Source organism: Neolamprologus multifasciatus, chromosome 9 (genome assembly GCF_963576455.1).
Source record: "Neolamprologus multifasciatus chromosome 9, fNeoMul1.2, whole genome shotgun sequence".
NCBI lineage: Eukaryota > Metazoa > Chordata > Actinopteri > Cichliformes > Cichlidae > Neolamprologus > Neolamprologus multifasciatus.
In genome coordinates, this window is record NC_140447.1 from 15,029,215 (window position 1) to 15,050,844 (window position 21,630).

General features: G+C 38.0%; 1 protein-coding gene across 2 annotated transcripts in view; it reads left to right on the top strand.

Annotated features, from left to right (window-relative positions):
• cntnap2a (contactin associated protein 2a) overlaps positions 1 to 21,630 on the top strand; it is a 389,684-nt gene that overhangs the window by 195,248 nt on the left and 172,806 nt on the right. For both annotated transcript variants that reach the window (XM_085173176.1, XM_085173177.1), the window contains exons 7-9: positions 498 to 682; positions 5,840 to 5,983; positions 7,362 to 7,623. In XM_085173176.1, coding sequence (XP_085029302.1) covers positions 498 to 682; positions 5,840 to 5,983; positions 7,362 to 7,623 — 591 coding nt within the window. The remainder of the gene's footprint in view (positions 1 to 497; positions 683 to 5,839; positions 5,984 to 7,361; positions 7,624 to 21,630) is intronic.

Sequence of the window (21,630 nt, forward strand, 5' to 3'; positions counted from 1 at the left end):
GTTTGTTGAAATTATATTAGTCAAGGGAAAAGTTAAGATTCTAATACACAATTTCCCTCTCTTCATAAAGGAAACAAAAGCCCATGCCATCCATACGCCTGTGAATCATGATTCACTGTTAACCAGAAGTGTGTCTGACACACCAAGGTTGTCTTACTGCAGACATCCTTGAAAGTTAGACTTTAAAATGAAATGAAATCAGTCAAAAAATGTTGTGTTTGCTGGTGTGTGACTTATTTGTTTTATTTTTACAGCACCTGGTTGCAAACTCATGAAAGTAATGTACTGCAAAATGGGTCATGTTATATGCTATGAATTTAAATCAACTTTAAAGTATATGGTTATGGAAACCTATGTGAAGTACAGAGTTTGGAGGTATCAGGATATTTTGTGAAGGACTACAAAATTTCCTAGCCAGTTTGACCATTTTTTGTATTTACAAATTCAGCCGCTGTTCTCATGTCTGCATTTTAAGGCTTGTCCTGTGTTTATTACAGGCAGTAATCAGTATGGCTCTATCCTGGGTCATACCTCTGTGACCACAGGGAGCCTCTTGGATGACAATCACTGGCACTCAGTAGTGATTGAACGCTACCGTCGCAATGTGAACTTCACCTTGGACAGACACACTCAGCACTTCAGGACTAATGGAGAGTTTGACCACCTCGATTTGGACTATGAAGTAAGTCGAGATGAAGCCAATAAACATAATAACACAAACAATAAGGAAATATGAGAAAGTTGAAAAGTTCAAGATTTTCTGCCACTGCCATGATAAATATGAATAATTATATGACATTTGAATTTGACTGATAGTGCTTTTGAGGTATGGTCTGAGCAGCCATAAACTGCTCCCAAAGCTCCTTAGAAGTCCCAGTCAGATCACTTGAAGATGTGCATTTGTAATGCATGCTTTGTCTCCTTCTGACTGTCCATAGGGTTGGCTTGCAAACCAAATAGTTAAGAGAAAGAAAGAAAAAAACGCCAAATGATTCAACAGCATAACATTGATAGGTAGTCTTGGTATTGAAGCAACTGAAGATGGTGACATAATGTCAGCCAAGACCAGCTGCCTATTATATGGATGACTGGTTACCAGGCAAAGAAGAAACAGACGTGTTCTTAGTTCTTCAGCTATATGGTTGTTAATTGTAACCGTGCAACATCTGTTAGAGATCCTGCTCATCCAGCAAATAGTCACTGCACTGTGTAGGACCAAACTGTGCACTTGGTTTGGCTAATTATTTACAAAAGCAATTTTAAAGTTAAGTATTTAATTAAATAAGTTTAGCTCTATTTATTAATTAGGATTAAACTTTATGTGCTACAAAGTCAGAAGGTGTGCAAATGCAGTTCTTATGCCGTCCTGGAAATATCCAGGATATGTCACATTGTACTGTACAATGTTGCAGACTTTGCCAAAATCCCCCAAAAGGTTAAGTCAAAATCTATCAGACACAATAATTGTCTAGTTTGAATGCTGCCATTAGTGCAGTCTTAATGTTTGTAGGTAGACAATAAATACCAAGCTGAATCTATACTTGTAAAATAATGTCTTATCTTTATTTTCCCATTCACATCTAATACACCCAACTGACTTGAATTGACTGCATGAAGTACCTTCAGTAGCTTAATGATTCTGGTTTAGGTGACATTTTGCAGAGAATGCCGCAATGTGAGCAGTTGTAAGCATGAGGTTGCATTTGTCTGTGTTTGTTTCCTTTCTCCACTTGCTGCCTTATGCCCTTGTGCTGTTTTCTAATTTGCAGCTGCATTTAAATTGCTCATCACAAGTGATCAGTACAGTAAAATAAAGCCACATAGGAAATTAGATATTGGTTTTACACTCAGCTATCATGCTACTCGATAAAATTGGCATAATGAACATCAGCTAATGAAATGCAACTTGCTCAGCTAATAATACCTATAACAGGAAACTGATTATGGGATACATACAAGTAAGGAATTTGTTTGTAATGTGAGAGTGCACATGCATGTGTGCAATTTTGAATACACACAAGGTTTTCAGGATGTGTATGTCTTTGTGTTTGTGTTTTTATTGATGTGGTTGTGTGTAAGTGTTTGACCTTTGCTAGGTATTGCTGATATGCCCGATCTATTCCAGTGTTAAGTAGGATGCTGAGAAATGGGGCAGGACAAACCACAGTCCAATTAAAACTGAAGCTGTTGAATTAAGGGATCTGGAGGGAAATCTATACAACAAGGGTGTACCAGGAGGCTTTGTGTGCATGTGTGTGGTGTGTCTGTGGTGAACCTTAAATAGATTCTACCAATGTTATTGCCTGACTAAGTCTATCTACACTTTGTGACCAGCTTTTAGTCAAGCGTACTACTGTACTCAGTACATTTAGTCTGCACACTCTATTTTGTGTGCATCTTTGTTTGTCTGTATGTGCGCGCGTATGTGTGTCCTCTGCTCCCATTTAGGGCTGTAGACTAAATATCCGGGTGCATTTGTGTCTACCCTTGGCGGTAATTACTAAGGCTATTGGAGCGTCACCACAAATGCACACACAGCACAAGCAACAACACACATGCACACAAACAGACAGACAGACACATCGACTGGTAATTGCACACTGCCCTCCATCATTTTGGCTTCCTTCAGGGCTCAGAGTTGTGTGTAAAATGGAAAAAGAATGAACACATGTATAACTGTAGAGCAAATATAAAACCCAGTTTACATTTTATCAGTCCTCTGTTCTTCAGTGCTTCCCATCAGGTGCCAGTTTATTAGCCCTCATCTTCACACCTGAATGCTCCTCTCAGCACATCTGTTTTCCCAAAAAGACCACGTTTCTCCTTTAATGCTTTCTCCTACCAGTCTAGTGGTTGTATTTCATGCACAATATATATAATGTGCAGTGTTTGGGTCTTTACTCATAAAAAGTAATGTATTACACATTGCTCATTACTTTTCTTTAAAGTAATGCAGTACATTGCTTAATTTGTTACTTTCTCTCAGTTCCACAAATCATTACAAATGACATACAATCTTTCTTTTAGTATTTACTTAGAAATGCAAAGCCAACGACACAAAAATAAGATGAAAAAGAGCCTAAAAAGACTTCAAGGCCATGGTGATTGTACCTTAAGAACAGGTAGAAATGGAGGCTGCAAGCCTGACTGCTCATTACTGCTTTGGTTATATGTTGAAGTTCAGGGTCTGGCTGCTGGGCTGGTGTCAGTATTCACTCAGCTTTATAATCACTCTGGGGTCTTAGCTAGCTTTGTGTTAGCATGCTGTCTAGCAGACGTTTACAAAGAGCCAAAGTTCTGTTAGCAGCATAATGCAATTGTTGTTGTCCTGGATACAGACTGCATCTCAGCTCATTGCATCCTTGTGTGCAATAAAAATAAAAGTAAAGTCCATATCTGCTACCATTTTCCTCCTCCCGCACAAAGACAAAATTAGCTGATTGTGCGGGAGGAAGAAAGGAAGAAAACCTTTTCTTTCATATTAGCGAGTATTGTTTTTCTGTTTGCCTGGTACAGATAACTAAAGAACCTTCATAACACAAGTAACAACATTACTCTTCTTATATTGCGCTTTCCTATTCTATAAGAGCACCCGACACCTGGTGTTTAAAAGAGGACCTGCAATATTTATACAACATAATGTCACCAAATTTTCAAGTCATATTAGATAGAGAAGCTTTGAGTCTCTCAAACAATGATTGTATTTTTATTTTTTTGTCATTGTAAAAAAGTTATTTATCTATTAATGGTACCATGAATGGAAAAACTAAAATATTTTTATACGCCCTTTTTTTCCCTATTCAAGCTCTCTACTAAAATAATGGCTCCTACATTCAAGTGCTTCCACTTTACTTTGAGCTTTATAGTAGGTCAATAATAAGTCAATAAGTCAATAATAATGGTGGGCATGTGGTGGGGGAAGCTGAAGGGCCAGATTAATTGGACACATACTATACAGATGAAGTCACAGTAATTATTTTATGTCTGTGTGAATATTGAGTGGAAAATGTGTTACAGTAAATGACTGCCAAAGTCGTTTACCCACAGGCATCATTGGACATATTGTATCATCCCTTGTGATGCTCTCTCGGGCCTATACTGAAGTCACCTTTGTTTTTGTTTGTTTATTTATCCTTTTTGCCTGTGGGGTCTCTTTGCATTTTGTCTGACTTTCAGCAAGCGGACTGCTGCTTCATCAGATTGAGATCTTGGGATGTTTCCAGGATTTTCTAAATGGGGTGAGACAGGAGGGACTGACAATAAAACAGACGAGCCCACAGGAAATCACAATATTTAATCAGAAATAAAATTAGTGTAGAAAATTCACTCTTATAAAATTAGGCGTGATTTTAAGGCTCGTGTGCTGCCCTGTGTTCAACCACGCATTTATTATATGAAATGTGGAGCTGCACAAGTTTTAGACATAATTTTTGGTTGAATAATTGTTTTTCAAATTGGGAAAAAAATATTTAGATTGCCTGCTTAAGTAACAATTATTGTATGAGTGCACAAGTTGTATAGCCAAGAGGTGTGCTATCTCATAGCTCCATTCTAGAAACATCCCAGCTGATCAGTTCAGTAACTGGGGGATATTCTACCTCTGTATATGAAAGTTCTTTGGTTGCGTCGGCTTTGTGTTTGTATATGATAATCAATATTGTAAACCAATTTTTGATTTCATTGCACAAAACCAGCACTGAAAGTGTGTTTTGGGTCATATGCTGTTGCTTCTTTTTCCCCTGCACTTTCATCTTTTCGTGATTTTGAGGTTTCGTGAGGGTATTTTTGTTTCATCAGTCAAAAGAACTTTGTCCTACAGAGGTGTTTTTCTGTTGTGGTCAGTCCTCTAAGGCTCTGGTTATGAAGCTTATGAAATTCTCCTTAGATTTCTGAAAAAAGAGAAGAAGAAAAAAAACAGTTGCATCCTGGCGAGCATTGCACTCACAATGGGAGTTTTTACACCATGCAGATGATTTTCCGATCCGCTTGTTTGCCTTTTTCTGTTATTTCCTTAAAACAAAAAATACTCTGAAAATCAACTACCTTTGATATCTTTCTGATAAACATTTACTATCACCATTTTTCCACTTCTGTGGTCACTTGATTATATACTGAGTCAATCTAAAGCTCAACTCTTAATTAACTCTGAGCCATGTGTGAGCTCTTCTGTGCATGAACTAACACTGAAATGACAACCGACTGCCTTAGAAACTTTTAGTAACCAAGTGTCAAGCCAATTACTTTTGAGCCCCAGCAATTTAAAGGACCGTATCTAACACAAAGTTTTTGCAATATTGATGTAACCTCAAAGTGCAGCTATGGCTTGGCACTTTAACGTAGCATTCATTATTTTCCTTCAAATCAAATATGCTTAGTCACAAAGCATGACGAACAAAAAGCATGTAACTGCCCAAATATAGTACTGGAATTTATACTGTCTTCTATATCTATCAGTGAATATCCTGACATTTTACGAACTAAACTGACTGATTTTTACAACCTGAAAATGTGTGTGAATGCTTTATGCCCCACAGGTAAGACTGTTTGATTTAAACAAATTACTAGCACCACCCTAATCCATAAAATGTACATAATGAACATCAGATAATGAAATGCAAAGAGTTCAGGCAATAATACCTAAAACAGGAAATTGATTGTCCAATCCATCGAGGTAAGAAATTTGTTTGCAATGGGAATGTGCACACTTGTAAATCCATAAAAAAAAAATCAGGAGGAGAAGCCTGAAAAGCTTATTAAAGAAAAATTAAAGGAATTCTTGCCATGCGTTTTTTCTCACTCTCTATCTCTTTTTAACTCTTTGCACTATGTCTCTTTGTAGTTGAGTTTTGGCGGGATGCCATACAGTGGAAAGCCAGTGGGAATAGGAAGGAAAAACTTTAAAGGCTGCATGGAGAGCATCAACTACAATGGAGACAACATTACAGACCTGGCCCGCCGAAAGAAGCTCGACACCTCCAGCTTTGTAAGGAAAATGTGCAAAATATAAGTCTAAACGTTTTGGAATAGCGCTTATAAAGGCTGCTGCCTGTTGAACATGCTCATTATTGTCACACTAACTCCATACTTGACCCGACTGTGGGGGCAGATTATTCAATGAACCAAAATGCTTGAACAGATTCATAATTAATCAGATACAACTGACCTGTCAGTGGCCCCTCCATGTGTGTCCTTGGTGTCTTTGCAAGTGTTGTTATCATGACTGCAATTTTACCATAACTTACAGTGGAAAGACAGGTTTTCACTGCATTGACTATTCAACAGTTTATTTTCAACATATCTCGATGGCACAAGAGGCAGATTAAAGGCCTTGTTTCTTTTCATGAAATGCACCCTACTTTTTCAGACTGCAGGATGCACCTTCAACACATTAACTGCCCTGCAGTCCTAAAAATTAGCTTCTGAAAAATCTGAGCCCTTTCTCAGGGGGCGGCCAGTGTATCTGCTTTGATCCCTGTTGAACTGATTGAACAAATGGTGGGACTAATCAAGTTCATTCAAACCACACCTGTAATTCTCTCTGATGACTTCACACAGCCATTTATTTCTAATCAAAACAGACCTGCTCTTAGATTTTACACACACACACACACACACACACACACACACACACACACACACACACACAATCAGGAATCATCTATAGTTGGAAAGGCAGCTCAATGCTGTGTGCTTGCTAATGACTAGATTAAGAGCACAAGGTTGGAGAAATTCAATGATAATTAGTGTCTAAATACCACAATAGTGTTTGTTTTTCTGCAGCACATAAAATTCACCCAGGTTACTGTTTAACCCTGTTTCTCAGCAGGGCAGCAGTGCATTAGTTACTACTATTGCTCACAGCATGGAGGATCTCCTGGTCAGCTGGATTCTAGTTTATATATTCTGCTTTTTCATGATAGATTGGTTTTCTTCAAGTGTTCCCACTTCTCCCCATAATCCAGAGACCTGCATATTAACTTAATTGGTGAATCTAAATTATACATAGTTGCTGATGTTAAATAAAGGTCGATAAAATGTTAGATAAAGTGATTAATAAGATGAAAATAGTTACATTTCAAAGACAGGTTTAGTTAGACGAAAAAGATGAGTGCGTTCAAGCTTCATCAGTCTTTCAATTTCGCTTCAGTCACGAACATGTGAAAGTAATCACGCAGAAGTGAGATTCAAAGCAACAAAAGGGTGGTGAAGTACAAGATTTCCTTAAGTGTTTGAAGCATTTATTTCACAGGCGAGCCCCATTAAAGGCATTAGCTCTGTTTTTGACTTCTCTGTTTAAAAACTAATTAATCTCCCGTTGTCCATCTTTGTTCTTTATTTTTTCTAATTCTGTATGCTAACAGCGAAACCTGTCCTTCACCTGTGCGGAGACCCACACCTTCCCAGTCTTTTTCAACGCCACCAGTTTCCTGCAGTTGCCTGGTCGAGCCAATCATAACACGGTATCCGTGGGCTTCCAGTTTCGTACGTGGAACCCTCATGGCCTCCTCCTATTCAGCAATCTTGATGATGGCACTCTGGAGATCTCGCTTGAGGACGGCAAGGTTGCAGTTCGCATCAATGTGACGAAAGCGGCGAAAAGCTACCGAGTAGATTTATCATCAGGTGGGTTTGCCTACATAAAAACACATCACACAACTTATGTACAACATTTGTTTGCTTACATTATATTTGCTATTGAAGCATATGGAAAAACATTCATGTAGGAAACTCCTAGGAAAAAGACTTGCCACTCAACGGCCGTATTGGTTATGCTTCTTGGGCAGTGTTTTTTTCTTTCAATGGACAGTAAATGAAAACTCTATAGAACCAGTAATCAAGCCTGATTGCAACAAAATAAGTTTTAATGAGGTTTAAGGGTTTTTTTTCTCTACAGCATACTAAAACAAAAATGTAATATGATGAGTAGATATACCTACAAACTCACAACTGAGGTGGCTCATGTGTTTCCCACATCAGCTGTTGTTTTGCTCTTTGGGTACAGGAGCATGTGAGCGGTGTGCTATGAAGATGAAACTGAAGCAAAAATTGATTCATGAAATTTAATGTGCACGCTGCATGATTAATTGAATTCTGAACAGAAGCGAATCTGACTTTTGGTTGCATATTGGGAGCATTCAAACCAGCCCTAACATGAAGACAGTCCAATAGGTGTTTCATAATTCCATTTCAGTATTTGATCTCTTGTTTTTTTGACAATTGCTTTGTGTGGTTTTAAACCCAACAACACTAACAGGCGAACCGGTGAAGACAGCAGTGGAACTGTTGTCTTTGTATTTTCTGCCATATAATCTACCAAAAGCACATGTTTGATTCAGTGAGATGTAAGTGCAGGTAATCCTCATTAGCCAAAAAGTTCAGGCTTTTTCTTGTTCTAAGCACTCTGTTTTGAACTGCTTATTGCCATTGTTCTTGGCTCTGTGCGATATCGGTTGACTTGGGACATGGGAGGTTACTAAAATGGCTTAGTTTGAGACAGGGAATGAACTAAGGGGGGGGGGGGGGGGTCACATCAAGTTCCACTACAAGGTAATTAAGCGTGAGTTTGAAATGCTAATTTTCAAAGCCGCTCTTGTCGATTCCAAGAATAAAAATAATGAGCTGAAAATAAGCAAACTTGGTGCCCATTAAACTGATGCTGAAGCTGGAATTTATTATTAAGGTAGAAACAAAATAAGGTTCAAAATAATTTTAGCCATGATGCTATCATCTGTGGCTCTTTTTATTCCATTTATTTCATTCCCTTCCTACAACCTTTCTTGCCCCTCACCCCTTCCTCCCATACTCTTATTTCTTCCTTCCCCTTCTTTCTTTCTCCCTCTCTATCTGTAGACACACTCATTTATTCTGTCCACTGCTGCTTTAATAGGCCATTATGCCCAGGGGTAGGGATTATTACAGAGTTACCCTCTAGGCTAATTGGGATTGAGCCTGCGATTACATCAGTATTACCAGAGTACATAGACACACAAACACATACCCGCACACACAAACACATGCTCCCTCCTTTGATTCTGTTATTAGTATCTCTGAAAAAGAAAGCCAAACTGGCTTCTAGCTTCAATGACACAGTGGGAGCTCAGTAGACTTATAATGAAATGCTTAGTCTCTCTTTATAGCAAATATACTGGGGAGAGACGTGCAGATATGCACACATCAAGGAGCGAAACGAGAGTGAGAGAAAAGAGAGGCTTCTTACAGACACAAAGCCATCCAGTTTTCCCACTGGGGACAATTTGTTTATGGAGCGTTTAAGTGACAGCTTATTCAGACATATACCTATTTCCAAACAGATAAGATAAATAAAGTATTTCTCATTTTCTCTGCTAGCTTGAAGGAAAAACACACAAGCACACACATTCTTCCATTTGGAGCTTTTAACCCGAGTAACCTTTTAGCCATCTAAGACTGCAAATTCACCAATGATGGTTAATCACAGAAAGTGTTTTCTTACTAAATCTCTGGTTTAGGCCAAATAATATGCCATTACGTGAGTCAGAATAAGGCATGTGATTAATTCCTGTAAACAGAATTGAATCACATACTGTAAACTTTGAAATGTACAAAGCTGATTTCAACACATCTGTTTATGGACACAAATATCTAATCAGCCAGTCAGATGGCAGCAATTCAATGCATTTAGGCACGTAGACATGGTCAAGTTGACCTGGGGAAGTTCAAATTGATTATCACAGTAGGGAAGAAGGGTAAATTATGTGTCTTTAAATGTGGCATTGTTGTTTGTGCCAGATGGGCTGCTCTGAATATTTCAGAAACTGCTGATCCACTGGGATTTTCCAACATTACCATCTCTAGGGTTGAAAGAGACTGGTCTGAAAAAGAAAAAATATCCAGTGAGTTCTCTGGGCAAAAATGCTTTGTTGATGACAGCGGTCAGAGGAGAATGGACAGATTGCTTCAACTGATAGGAAGGTAGCAGAAACGAATCACTCGTTATGATGTATAAGGTATGCATGAGAGCATCTCGAACCTTGAAGCAGATGGGCTAAAGCAACAGAAGACCAGATCAGGGACCAATACTGGAAGCTAAAAACAAAAAACTGAGTTCATGCGAGCTGGACAGTAATGCTGGCTGTTCTGATGAGTCCTGTATTCTGCTGCAACATTTGGGGGGCAAGGTCAAAATCTGGTGTGAACAACATGAAATCTTGAATCCCTTGTGCCATGTATTAAGACTTCAGGCTGCTGGTCATGTAATTGTGCAGTGGATATTTTCTTGGCACTCTTGCACTAGGTCATGAAGCTCAAGTCATCTTAAACAGGTTTCATAGAGATGAAATTTAAGTCACTGTACTCAAATGACCTCCACAGTCACTAGATCTGCTCCTTTGGGATGTGGAGGAACAAGAAATTCACATCCATAGATGAGCAGCAGACAAATTCACAGCAACTACTGCATGTGATGCTTAAAAATATATCGCGTTCCAAGCATTTCTTTTTTGCCCCCAGAAACATATTCTTTAAAGCTCCATTAAGCAGTTTGTTTAGTCAAATGAAATGAATGCCAGTCTGTTTTTGCTCTAAATGTGTCATTAATGACAGACAGTTGTTCCACATGTTCATATATATAATACTTTATCTAGGAGAATACGTTTGGGCTCACTGATGTTGTGATTGAGGCCACTTTTCTTTTTTTGCCTAATGTACGTTTAAGTGGAACCTTGTAATTAAACACATTTTTCTGAAAACTTAACGGGCAGGTGGAACACAAGAAATAGGGAGAGCAGATGAAGCAAAGGAGGCTTGAATAAAATCATCATATATCTTCATAACCTCTTTCTTGCCACTGTGGGTCTGAGGTCATTAAAGTCTCCACCCCCACACACCAAATCCACCAGACCATAGATCTTCCCCATTATGAACACACACATCAACTAAACATACACATCCACTAACAGAAGTACGCTTATTCAAGATGTGTGTGTGTGTGTGTGTGTGTGTGTGTGTGTGTGTGTGTGTGTGTGTGCACAGATAAGTAGCTGTTTTTTGTGTGTGTGTGATAGCAACAACTTGCAGTAAAAGTGTTTGTGACCACTGAAAACATGCTCTTCTGTTCTCTGACAAAACGTCTGTCATTTCATCCATTTATCTCTCAGTCAGGCAGATAAAGAGTAAAACAAAAGGGCACACGAAGCTTTTGGGAGTCTCACTCCAGGTGAGACTGTGGGAATCCTTTGAATAATGTTTTTGTGAGCGTGTTTATATCTAGTCGATTCTCTAATTTCCCCATGACTTTTCCGCTCACTTATTAACTCTGTTTTCATTTCTTTTACTCTCATCACTCATTTCTTGGAACAAAATAACAGTTTTGTTAGAGTGTAGCTGAAAATTGTTGTGTTAATGACCATGCAGCAGGACCAAAGCATGTTTGGTATATCCAAACTAAAATTAAAGTTCTATTTTCTCATTTACCAACCATGAAAATTTCCAATAAACCAAAGCCAATGAAAGACGATCTCTTTGTACCTGTAGCTGGTAGGTGGCAGGTATTTGAGTATATGTGTTGAAGACGCTTTCCTCTGATCACCTCTTGATTAAATATTGAATTGTTAGGCACCAGCATTGTTTCCATGGAAACAATACTCACTGTCTCCACTGCTTTTGCACAGACCAAGAAATCTAATTTCCTATGAGATTCCTGTGATACATAGTGAGAAAATATATTTTACACTCCTGTTTAGCTGTCAAAGAAGAAAAAACATTAAAGTAGTGGTAGTTAATCTTAATGACTTAAACATCCCACTACATCGAGAAGAAAATATGACTCTATTTATAGACTATAGCACTCTGCATTGTAGACCTCCATATTTTACTTTAGACTGAGACAAGTAACAAGAGGCATGAATGCATGTGGGAAGGCCAAAAAATGTTATTTATAATAAGAATTATCAGTAGATTTGTACATTTCCGAAATAGTTAATAGCCTACAAATCATCAGTAATGTTATCATATATGTTTTAAAAGCTACTTTCAGCTGCTCACTTATATACAAGCGGTCGCCACATCTCCATATGTTTGATTTGTGACTTGCACCAGGGATCTTTGTTAGACAATTGTGTACACCACTATACATTTGCCTAACAAATGTAGCTCAGGATGTAGATCACCTATTAATCACAAGGTTAATGGTTCCATCCCTGGCTCCTCCAACCTGCATGACAAAGTGGCTTTAACTAAGATACCTTGTACTACATTTACCCCGATCCATTGAAGTATTGGCATGTAAACATTAGGTTAAAATGTGCAAGTATTTCTATAAATGTGCATGTGTGAACTGAATAATCAAGGCTTGTATTGAGTGAGTTCTTAAAGTGATTAGAAGTGCTATATAAGTACCAGTCCATTTATCCCTACACTATGGAGGTACATTTTGTGGCCGAAAACCTACCAGTTAGTGAAAATGAAAAATTCTGAATGATTATTTATGCCAGTGCCGCTCCACCTGCCTGTTTAAACACTACTTAAAACATGTATTATAAGTGCCAGAATAAACTTTTATGACAGCCTATGTATAAGTACTGTTTTATTAACTTTAATTAAAGTAATTTACTAACTAATTAATTTGAAAATTTCTAGCAATAGATATTAACGTCACCCAATGTAATATCAGAGTCCAGCATTTTAACCTTTTCTTTCCGTTAGATATTTTTGCACATGCTTTATGCAGTGTTTTATTTCTCAGGTTTATAAATGGTTAATGTGATGCAAACGACTTTTTCATCTGCTTTCCTTTCATTTTCATTTATTGACTCTTCTCCTCATTATTTTTATAAATCAGCGTATTTGCTTGCATTATTTATACAACTAGGGAACTATATCTTCCTACAGAATTATTCTCTGTCAGAGGTAAGCCTCGCTGCAAAATTGGACAAAGCCAGAGGCAGCAGAAACTATTTGATTCAGCGTCCTCCAAAGTTTAAATATTTTGCCATTTTAAAATTCTGCATGTGCGTATGTACTTGCATTCATACTTCATACCCATCAACTCGGCAAGAAGTCATGAAATCATTTCTTTTGAGATGCAGAATTGCCATCAGTCACACATGAGGTTACTTGCACAGTCCGAACAGGAAGCATAGAGCATTACAATAATGGAAAGGCCTGAGGCACACATTTGAGGGGAAAAAAACACAGTACAGCCACCCACCGATTATAATGTTATATTGTTTCATTCCCCCAGAGTGTGTGTGTGTGTGTGTCCGTGTCCAAATGCATTTGTATTTGTATGTATATATGTGTGCATAGCCAAAGCTTAATATGTCATAGTCTGGAGCTTTGTGTGGTTGGTATATTGCCATCTGAGAGGACGTGCAAAGCTCTTTGAATTACCTTGGAGGGCTGAATATTTAGGAGTGGAGGAGATGGGTGGTAGTGGGAGTGGGGAGGAGGGGGGTTAAAATTCATGAGTGCCAGAGGGTCCCATAAATTTATAGCAGACAAAATTCATTTATAGTGTACATACAGGATCAATATGTAATAGAAACAGGGTAAAAAAAAAAAAAAAAAAGGAGAGGAGAGGAGAGGAGAGGAGAGACCTTTGACCCTTAACAAACCCTTTATTGGTTCAATTTTTCATTTACAACAAGAAAATATTAAATTGAAGTTTAACATGGACCTGCAACACGCGCACAAATAAATAAATAAACAAAAATAAATACATGCATGCATAAATAGTATATTGCATGATTTATTTTGCATGGAATATGACATTAAGAATCCTTTTTTCACAGTTTTATTGCACAGGACACTGACTCCCCAAACATAAACATATGTTTTAATGTCTGACACTATTTTACGATACACAAATTTTATTTTAAGACCTCAAGCCACCAACTGGGCGATATTGGAAAAAAATCTCATTACATTTTTTTTTTAAATATCAGTTGATACCAGCATTAATCAGGATAAGAATCAAATCAGTTTTTCTGACAAGCTTTAAGGTTCTATTTTACTATCAATTAAAGTTGTGAGGTTACCTAAACATTTCATCTGCGCCCCATTCTACTGTAGGAATGTTTGTTGTACTTTACTGTTTCACTCTGCAAGCAAAGGCCTGTCACATGTTGACCACCATAGTGCCAGTTTCATCATCAGCATATGCAGACAGGCTCACTGTGCTTATTACTTCACTCGCAAAGGTCAACCCTGCAAGACCATGCCTGAGTTGAATAAGAAGAGATCATTTGTAGGAACTGAATACAATTTACTGAGATAGAGAACTTAATGTATTTGGCAATTAGACTCCGATTACTCATCACGCGTGACCCTAGGGAACATGCTTTTTTTGCAGTACTAGAATAAAGTGTAATTGCACATCCACTACAGCATCAACATCAACTGGTTAAAGTCGGTCAAAAAGTGTTTTTATTTTTTTTATTTCAGGAAATTGATGCACGTTAAATGTAGCAGTAGTATTAGTTTAGAGAGTTGCAGTACTACAACATGCAATTTAAATCTTTTCAGTTACAGACTAAAAGAAAATGTTGATAAAGTTATTCTTTGTTTTATGTTGATCTATATTTCTCTCTTTGTTCTTTTTTCTTTTCTTTAATTTTAATAAGGATACAATGTTATGCAGAGATGTACTTATAATTATAATTTTATAGACAAATTATACTATTTATAGTCGTGGGAGAGGGGGAGAGTGGGGGGGCGAGAAATGTTTTCTTCTTTTTCAGGGGGGCGTAACAGAAAATAATTGAGAAGCACTGACTTATACCAAGAGTACAAGCTTTACTAAAACCAAAGGACTTAAATTTTTTTAAAAAGATGAAGATTAACTCCATGAAATGACTTTTCCTGGTAAATAGAAAGAAAAAAAAATGTGTGCAGGAAATCCATCAACCGACCACAGCTGAGCTGCTGAACTGATGCGGACATTTCATCAAAAGAGATGGTGGTCTCCAGTGAAGCAGACTGCTTCACCCACTCGAGACGAAGGCCCAATATCTTAGTCAAACAGTCCACATCACAGTTGTCAGCACTAAAGCTTGAGTACAACTCTGCAGCGAGCTTTCTCAACCCTCAAGAGTCAGATGTTAGAGACCCATCTGAGAGCTTGAGGTGCAGCATTTGATTGAACTTTTTTCTCCAACTTAAAAAAAATATGGGTTGGAGCTTTATTTTATAGTAGGGATGCGAGTTCTAATTAAAGACCCTTTAGCTTTTTCTTGGAGAAACCGACCTAAAGCCTTCCTCCCATTATCCATCCCAAGCACTGTTATCGTTGTCTGTCCCATTAATAATTGTGTCTTCTTTAACCCTAATGTCCCTTTCTACATCCGCAAGGCAATTCTTTTCAATAGCTGTTATGACTGTAGTGTATTCTTTGCAAAAGAAAAGTCTCATTTACAAGACCTGTTTCAGACAGTATAATAAAATGACAGCATTAAAAAGAAACAATAAAATGATGCTCTAATTAACCTATTATTGTATATTTGATCAATTACAAAGATAAATGGCATCACGCCTAACTGCCCTCACACTGCCCTCAGAGACTTTTAGGTATGTATAATGTAGGATAGAGTTTCCGCCACACATCCGTGAAATTAATTTCATCAGTGGTGGTCAGAAGGGAGGCTGAAGGTGGGTGATCTTCCTCTATATTCCTATCAGCTGTAGAATAGGTGGTAAAATTCCAGTCCCGTACGTACCACTACAACTGAGCTACTGTAATACCTTTCATTTGTCACTTAGGTTGTGAAATTACACTATACAGTCAGTACCAGAGCTCTGAGCATTTATGAATGAACATTTATGAATATAAATAATATATCCCTGATTGGTGCTTCCACTACTTGGAACCTACTCTGCTCCACTTCACACATTGAAATGTTTGTTAAATGAAGGTGCTGAGAAAATAAAACTGCTACTTGCACACTAGGATTACTGCCTTGACTAAGAAAACACTGCCCCCTTGAACTCATTTCCCATTCAGCTTCATTCTCCACAGAGCTGTGTGCTTCCTGTAAAAGGACCACATCAATGTTTTTTTATTTCTACTAGGCTCAGTTCTGGCCTTTCTCTATCCTTACTTTCATTGATGTCCAATGTTCCCACTATTAAAACCACCTTACAAAGCAGAAAGAATAGGGGGAGAAAGAGGAGACTGATTCCCTTCCTGAGGAAGACCTCCTGTGCGTCAGCCATTTTATTATTTTACCTTAGATTAGTTTCCCCTCATTTTTCTTGCTTCTTTCATTTGTCTTTCTGAGACGGTCCACTGTTTCTTCATTGTGAAGCTTAACAGTTGTTGGGGTAGCAGTTGTGACCTTCACCTTTTTGTGCTGCATATTTTGTGGGTTTTTGTTAACTGGGGGGTGGCCACTAACCGGAAGGTTGGTGGTTCAATCCCAGTCTGCTCCAGTGTGCATGCCAAATATGCGTATGCAGTCTGCATGTCCATATTTGTATGCAGACTTGGGCAAGATACTAACCCCATGTTGCCCTCCGATGCATCCATCGGAGTATGAATGCATGTAGAAACGGCTTAGAAACTTAGAAACAGCTTAGAAAAACGTGCTTGTGTGAATGGGTGAATGTACAAGTTCTGTAAAGTGCTTTGAGTGCTTAGATTGAGCAGAAAAGCGCTATAAGAACCAGTCCATTTACCATTATCCGCAGCCCGCTCCTCGTCTGGAGCCTGCTCAACAGCACTGCCGTCCACAGCCCTCTGCTCCTCACTTGAGTCTGAATGTGTTGCTCAGCTGTACCGCTGTCCACCCCCTGGTCTTTGTGAGGGCAGGACGAGCATTTGTGTCCAAAATTTCATACTGCCTGAGCCTACATTACAACATTGTATGAGGATTTTTTTTAAGAACTTTGAAAGACACTTCCTGAATCTCCAAAGGGTCATTCAGGTACGTGAACACCTGTTAGCAAATTTTCCAAAGCGGATCAGCCTGTTTTCATTATGGATAAAGCAGGAAACCCAGACATAGTGATGTATGTTTAAGACATAAATAAAGGCAAAATACCAACAACAAATCATCGAAGGTCACCCCTCTCTAAACAAACAAGAAGAATCAATAGCCTTGTTCATCTGAGAGCCGTAAGTGATGTCTTCATGGCCAGCCTGTTTTCCTACAGCCAAAAGAACCTGCTCTACAGTAAACTGTGGGGCACTCATCACTCCAACCCCATGTCTAATTGACAGGGAAGGAGAACCCACACTAGGGAGGTATGCCGTGGCTCAAAAGAAAACAAATGATTAAGTTTTGTTCACCCAACTCAAATCAATGAAATAAACTTCTCTTACCTTTTCATCAAGGACAAGATGTAAAGAAAGAAAAAAAAACACAGTCAAGAACTCAGCAGCTTCTCACTAAGCAGCTCCTCACAATCATCCGCCACCTTCCCACACTCACTCACTCACGCTCTCAGCATGCAGCGCAGTAGGGAGAGGAGGTAGGTGACTTGCCCTAGTCTCAAAATGATTTGTTGCACACAACATTCCATTCAATTCAATTCACTTTTATTTATAAAGAGCCAAATCACAACAACAGTTGCATCAAGGTGTTTTATATTGTCAGGTGAAGACCCTACCATAATACAAGGAAAACAGAGAAAACTCCAACAGTCATATGACCTATGAGCAAGCACCTTGGCGCCAGCAGAAAGGAAGTACACTCTCTCTTTTTAGTCCCTGTTAGTATGGTCAGTTGCTGCAGGATTTTGTATCAAGTGTAGGCTTTCCAGGGAGATTTAAGTCCATCCTGACAACAACAAATTGCAGCAGTCCAGCCTAGAAGTAATAAATGCATAAACTAGTTGTTCAGCATCACTCTAAGACAGGATGTTTCAAATTTTGGAGATATTACACAAATGGATGAAAGCAGTCCTACATATCTGTTCAATGTGCATACTAAAGGACTTAGCCTGATCAAAAAGTTACCCCAAGATTCCTCACAGTGTTACTGCAGGCCAGGGTAAGCATCTGGATAAATACTGCATTTCTAAGATTTTTAGGGCCGAGTGCAATAACTTCACTTTCATCTGAATTTTGAAGCAGAAAATCTGAGGTCATCCACGTCTTTATGTCTTTAAGACATCCCTGCAGTTTTGTTAATTGGTGTGTGTTTTCTGGCTTCATGGATAGATAAAGCTGGGTGTCATCTGCACAGCAGTGAAAGTGTATGCTATGCTTTCTAATGATACTGTCTAAGGAAGGCATGTATAATGTAAACACAATTGGTCCTAGCATGGAACCCTGTGGAACTCCATAATTAACCTTAGTGTGTGAAGCGGACTCTCCGTTTACATGAATAAATTGGAGTCTATTACATAGATATGAATCAAATTTCAAATGTACTTTTGATTTGAGGCTTTCTTTGTCATAGAAAGTATCTAGAGTTGTAAGCAGTGAAGAAGTAAAAATATTAACAAGATAATCAACCTCTGTGGGAATAGTGTTCAGGTAGCTGCGCTGCACTGTGTTTGCACAGAGCATGAAGAAGATAACAGTGGATGGATTATGGATCCTTAAACTTGGTTACAGAAAGACATCTGCTGTCATGAAATCTATTCCCCACTTCTGTGTAATCCATTATTGTAACCAGACAAAAGAGGGTAAAACTAGGAAATACTGGATCTAGAGTGTGATTAAAGTGGTGGGTGGGTTCTTTTACATTCTGAAAGAAGCCAGTTGAGTCTAATAATAGATTTAAAATGTGTTGAGGCTGTCATTTTTGGTATCTACATGGATGTTTAAATCACCCACAATAATTATTTTATCTGAGCTCAGCACTGATTTTGACAAAAGGTCTGAGAAACCTTTTGTCGGTTGGTTAATTTAAATTAACATAATTGTCATGCCATAACCAGACTTCTGTCAGGCAGAGTAAATCATTTTGTTGATCAATTATTAATTCATGTACTGACAGGGACTTAGAAGTGACAGACCTAATGTTTAATAATCCAAATTTTAGTGTTTTACTCTTTAAAGTTGTGGATACATCATTGGTCTTTCTTTGAGTTTTTTTTGTATTTAAATGATTTTTTGCTGATTTTTCTGTCACAAACTAAACATTTGACACAAAGAGCAGGAAAGTGCGGGAGGGACAGGTGAAGAGGCCATGCTGCTAGTGAGTTGGCTACAAGCTGTGCTAAGCTAAGCTAGCAAATACCTAAAGAGAGGGAATGCTGTGAATATAATTAGCGAGTGAATCAACACAGATTGTGCTTTGGACAAATTACACTCTCTGGGCTTACACTATGAAAATCAGACATTATCTATAAGTTTTTAATTAAATTGGCTACTCAGATAAGCTACGCAAAAACACCACTGTGTGTTGTACTGTAACAGGAAGTGATACTCTACTGCAGAGAGAGCCAACACCAAGTCTTCCTTAGATAATTAAGATTGAGGAAAAATAAACAGGCAACCATAAAATTATGTTGTCCTTATTGTTTGTTTCATTCATTCGTTTTGTTTTGTTTTTTGTCTACAGTGATAACTATTATTACTCTTGTTATGTGTATAATCAGTCTCTACATCAGCTAATCACTATCTTTAAGAATTGCTCACCATTTTCCTGAATCAGGTTATGATCCTCTAAAACATATCTCAGCTTCCTATTTGTAGTTTTACAGCTCATATAATGCAACTTAGATATTTAAGAGGCCAGTGTCCTTTTAATTTATTTACCCACTTATAAGAGCACATACAAAAAGAAAAATATGACAGTAGGCATTTGCATATAGTTTTACACACAACACATTAATTGTGTCTATTTATTAGCTAGAAAGCGTGTCACTGCTGTCTAGTTATTTTTCTCATTCAGTTTAAAAGCTAAGTTTAAAAAGAATTTATTAAATTTGGCCCTTGTGAAAAGAAAGAGCAGTACAAGACATTATCATGAACTCCTGGCATGGACATGACTTCTGAATTATTATTTTCTGATTCTTTTTTTTTTTTATTATCATATTTGTATTTTGACAGGAATACAATATGTGCACAATTACCAAACACAAACACAAATACAGTATGCACACTTTTAAAGCTTGGAGGCTATTGCAGTTAGTTTGCCAAAACTGGTTTTTGAAACTTTGTGATAACTATTATCCCAGCTGTGTGGTGTTGTTTGTCTATCCACTTGTCTGTGCACTGGCTTGGCACTTTCTCCTTTACAAGATTTCTTTTTGTGCTTCACTGTTGGAGCGCATGTCTCTCTCTCTGTCTAACACAACTGCAGTCAGAGTAACTGTGTGAATAATGGAAGACTTCTCATGATCAGGCAGTTCTCTAAAAGACTCAAACTGTGCAGTGTTGGAGAGCTGTTAGTATTATCATTCATACTGTTTTTCATTCAGCTAATCTTTAACAACCACTAGCTCCAAGGTCAGGCCACAGCAGTTAAAGGACTTAACTGGTTCACTTTGACCTCAATATGTAGCATGGCATCTGTATAAGTTATCTCATATTACCATGGTTAAAGATGTAGTGTGCATTGTTTGTCACTAAGAAGGGACAATGTCAGTCTGTTCTTAAAGTGTGCAAGGTACAGTGACTCTTGTCCACAGCTGTCATCTTTAGCAGCCAACAATAACTTCTGCACAGGGTTATTAATTGGAGATTATGTATAGGAATTTCAGGAGCGGGACCACGCGTCCAAACACGCTCCTTCCGGTTGTCATCTATATAGGTTCCCCCAGTTCTGCAAGCTGTTCATTCTCGTTTACGTGCCCCACCCTTCCTCCTTGCTTGTTTTCAATTCTTTAACTTCTTCTATTTATTGCATCGTAAACACCCTGACCAATTTCCTCTCATCTGATGGTGACATTTTGGGTCTTCTTGCAGAACTTGGCACAGCGTTGATTCATTGGACTTGTATTGTGTGCAGTTGTTTGTCTTTTTCTTAGATTTTTGCTGAGTATTGGTCAATCTATTGAGTGTTGTCAAACAAAAAATGTATTATGTTAACGAAGAGAAACAGTTTTAGTCAATCATGATCAGTGTTGGTCAAGTTACTTGAAAAAAGTAATCAGTAACAAATTACTGATTACTTCCCCAAAAAAGTAACTTTACTGATTACTTATTTTCATATGTAATTAATTACTTAGTTACTTAGTTACTTTTTAACAACACGATTTACAACCTGAATAGGTGATAAAGCGATAGATCTTTCAGCCCAATTCTACTTTTTCTACATAATCCATAATACAAAATGTAATCAAATGGAAAAGTCTCTTTTTAAAACTTGTTTTATTAGTTTTAATCTTTTAACTTTATGCATCAAGCAAAAATTTTATTATATGCAACATTCTCTGACTGGAAGAAATTTGTTTAATATTTAAACCTATTTTCTGCACATTCTTGCACATAAAATATTTTTTTTGTGTGTGTTTACACTCACTCTTTCAAATAGATGCAAGTAAAACACAGCAGAAAATAAATAACATCAAAGACTAGCGGTCCTGTTGCTCTATTTTCACCTGTACAGCAGGAGGCGGAGGTTTACCCTGGTGCAGGTGTGCCGCAGCGGTCAGTTGAAGAATCCGCGAGTTTCTCTGTGAGTTTCCCATTACATCATAGCGCACTCGGTGCTTGCTCGGAAGTTTAGGGGTTTTTCTTCACTGTAAAAAGAAGTTTTC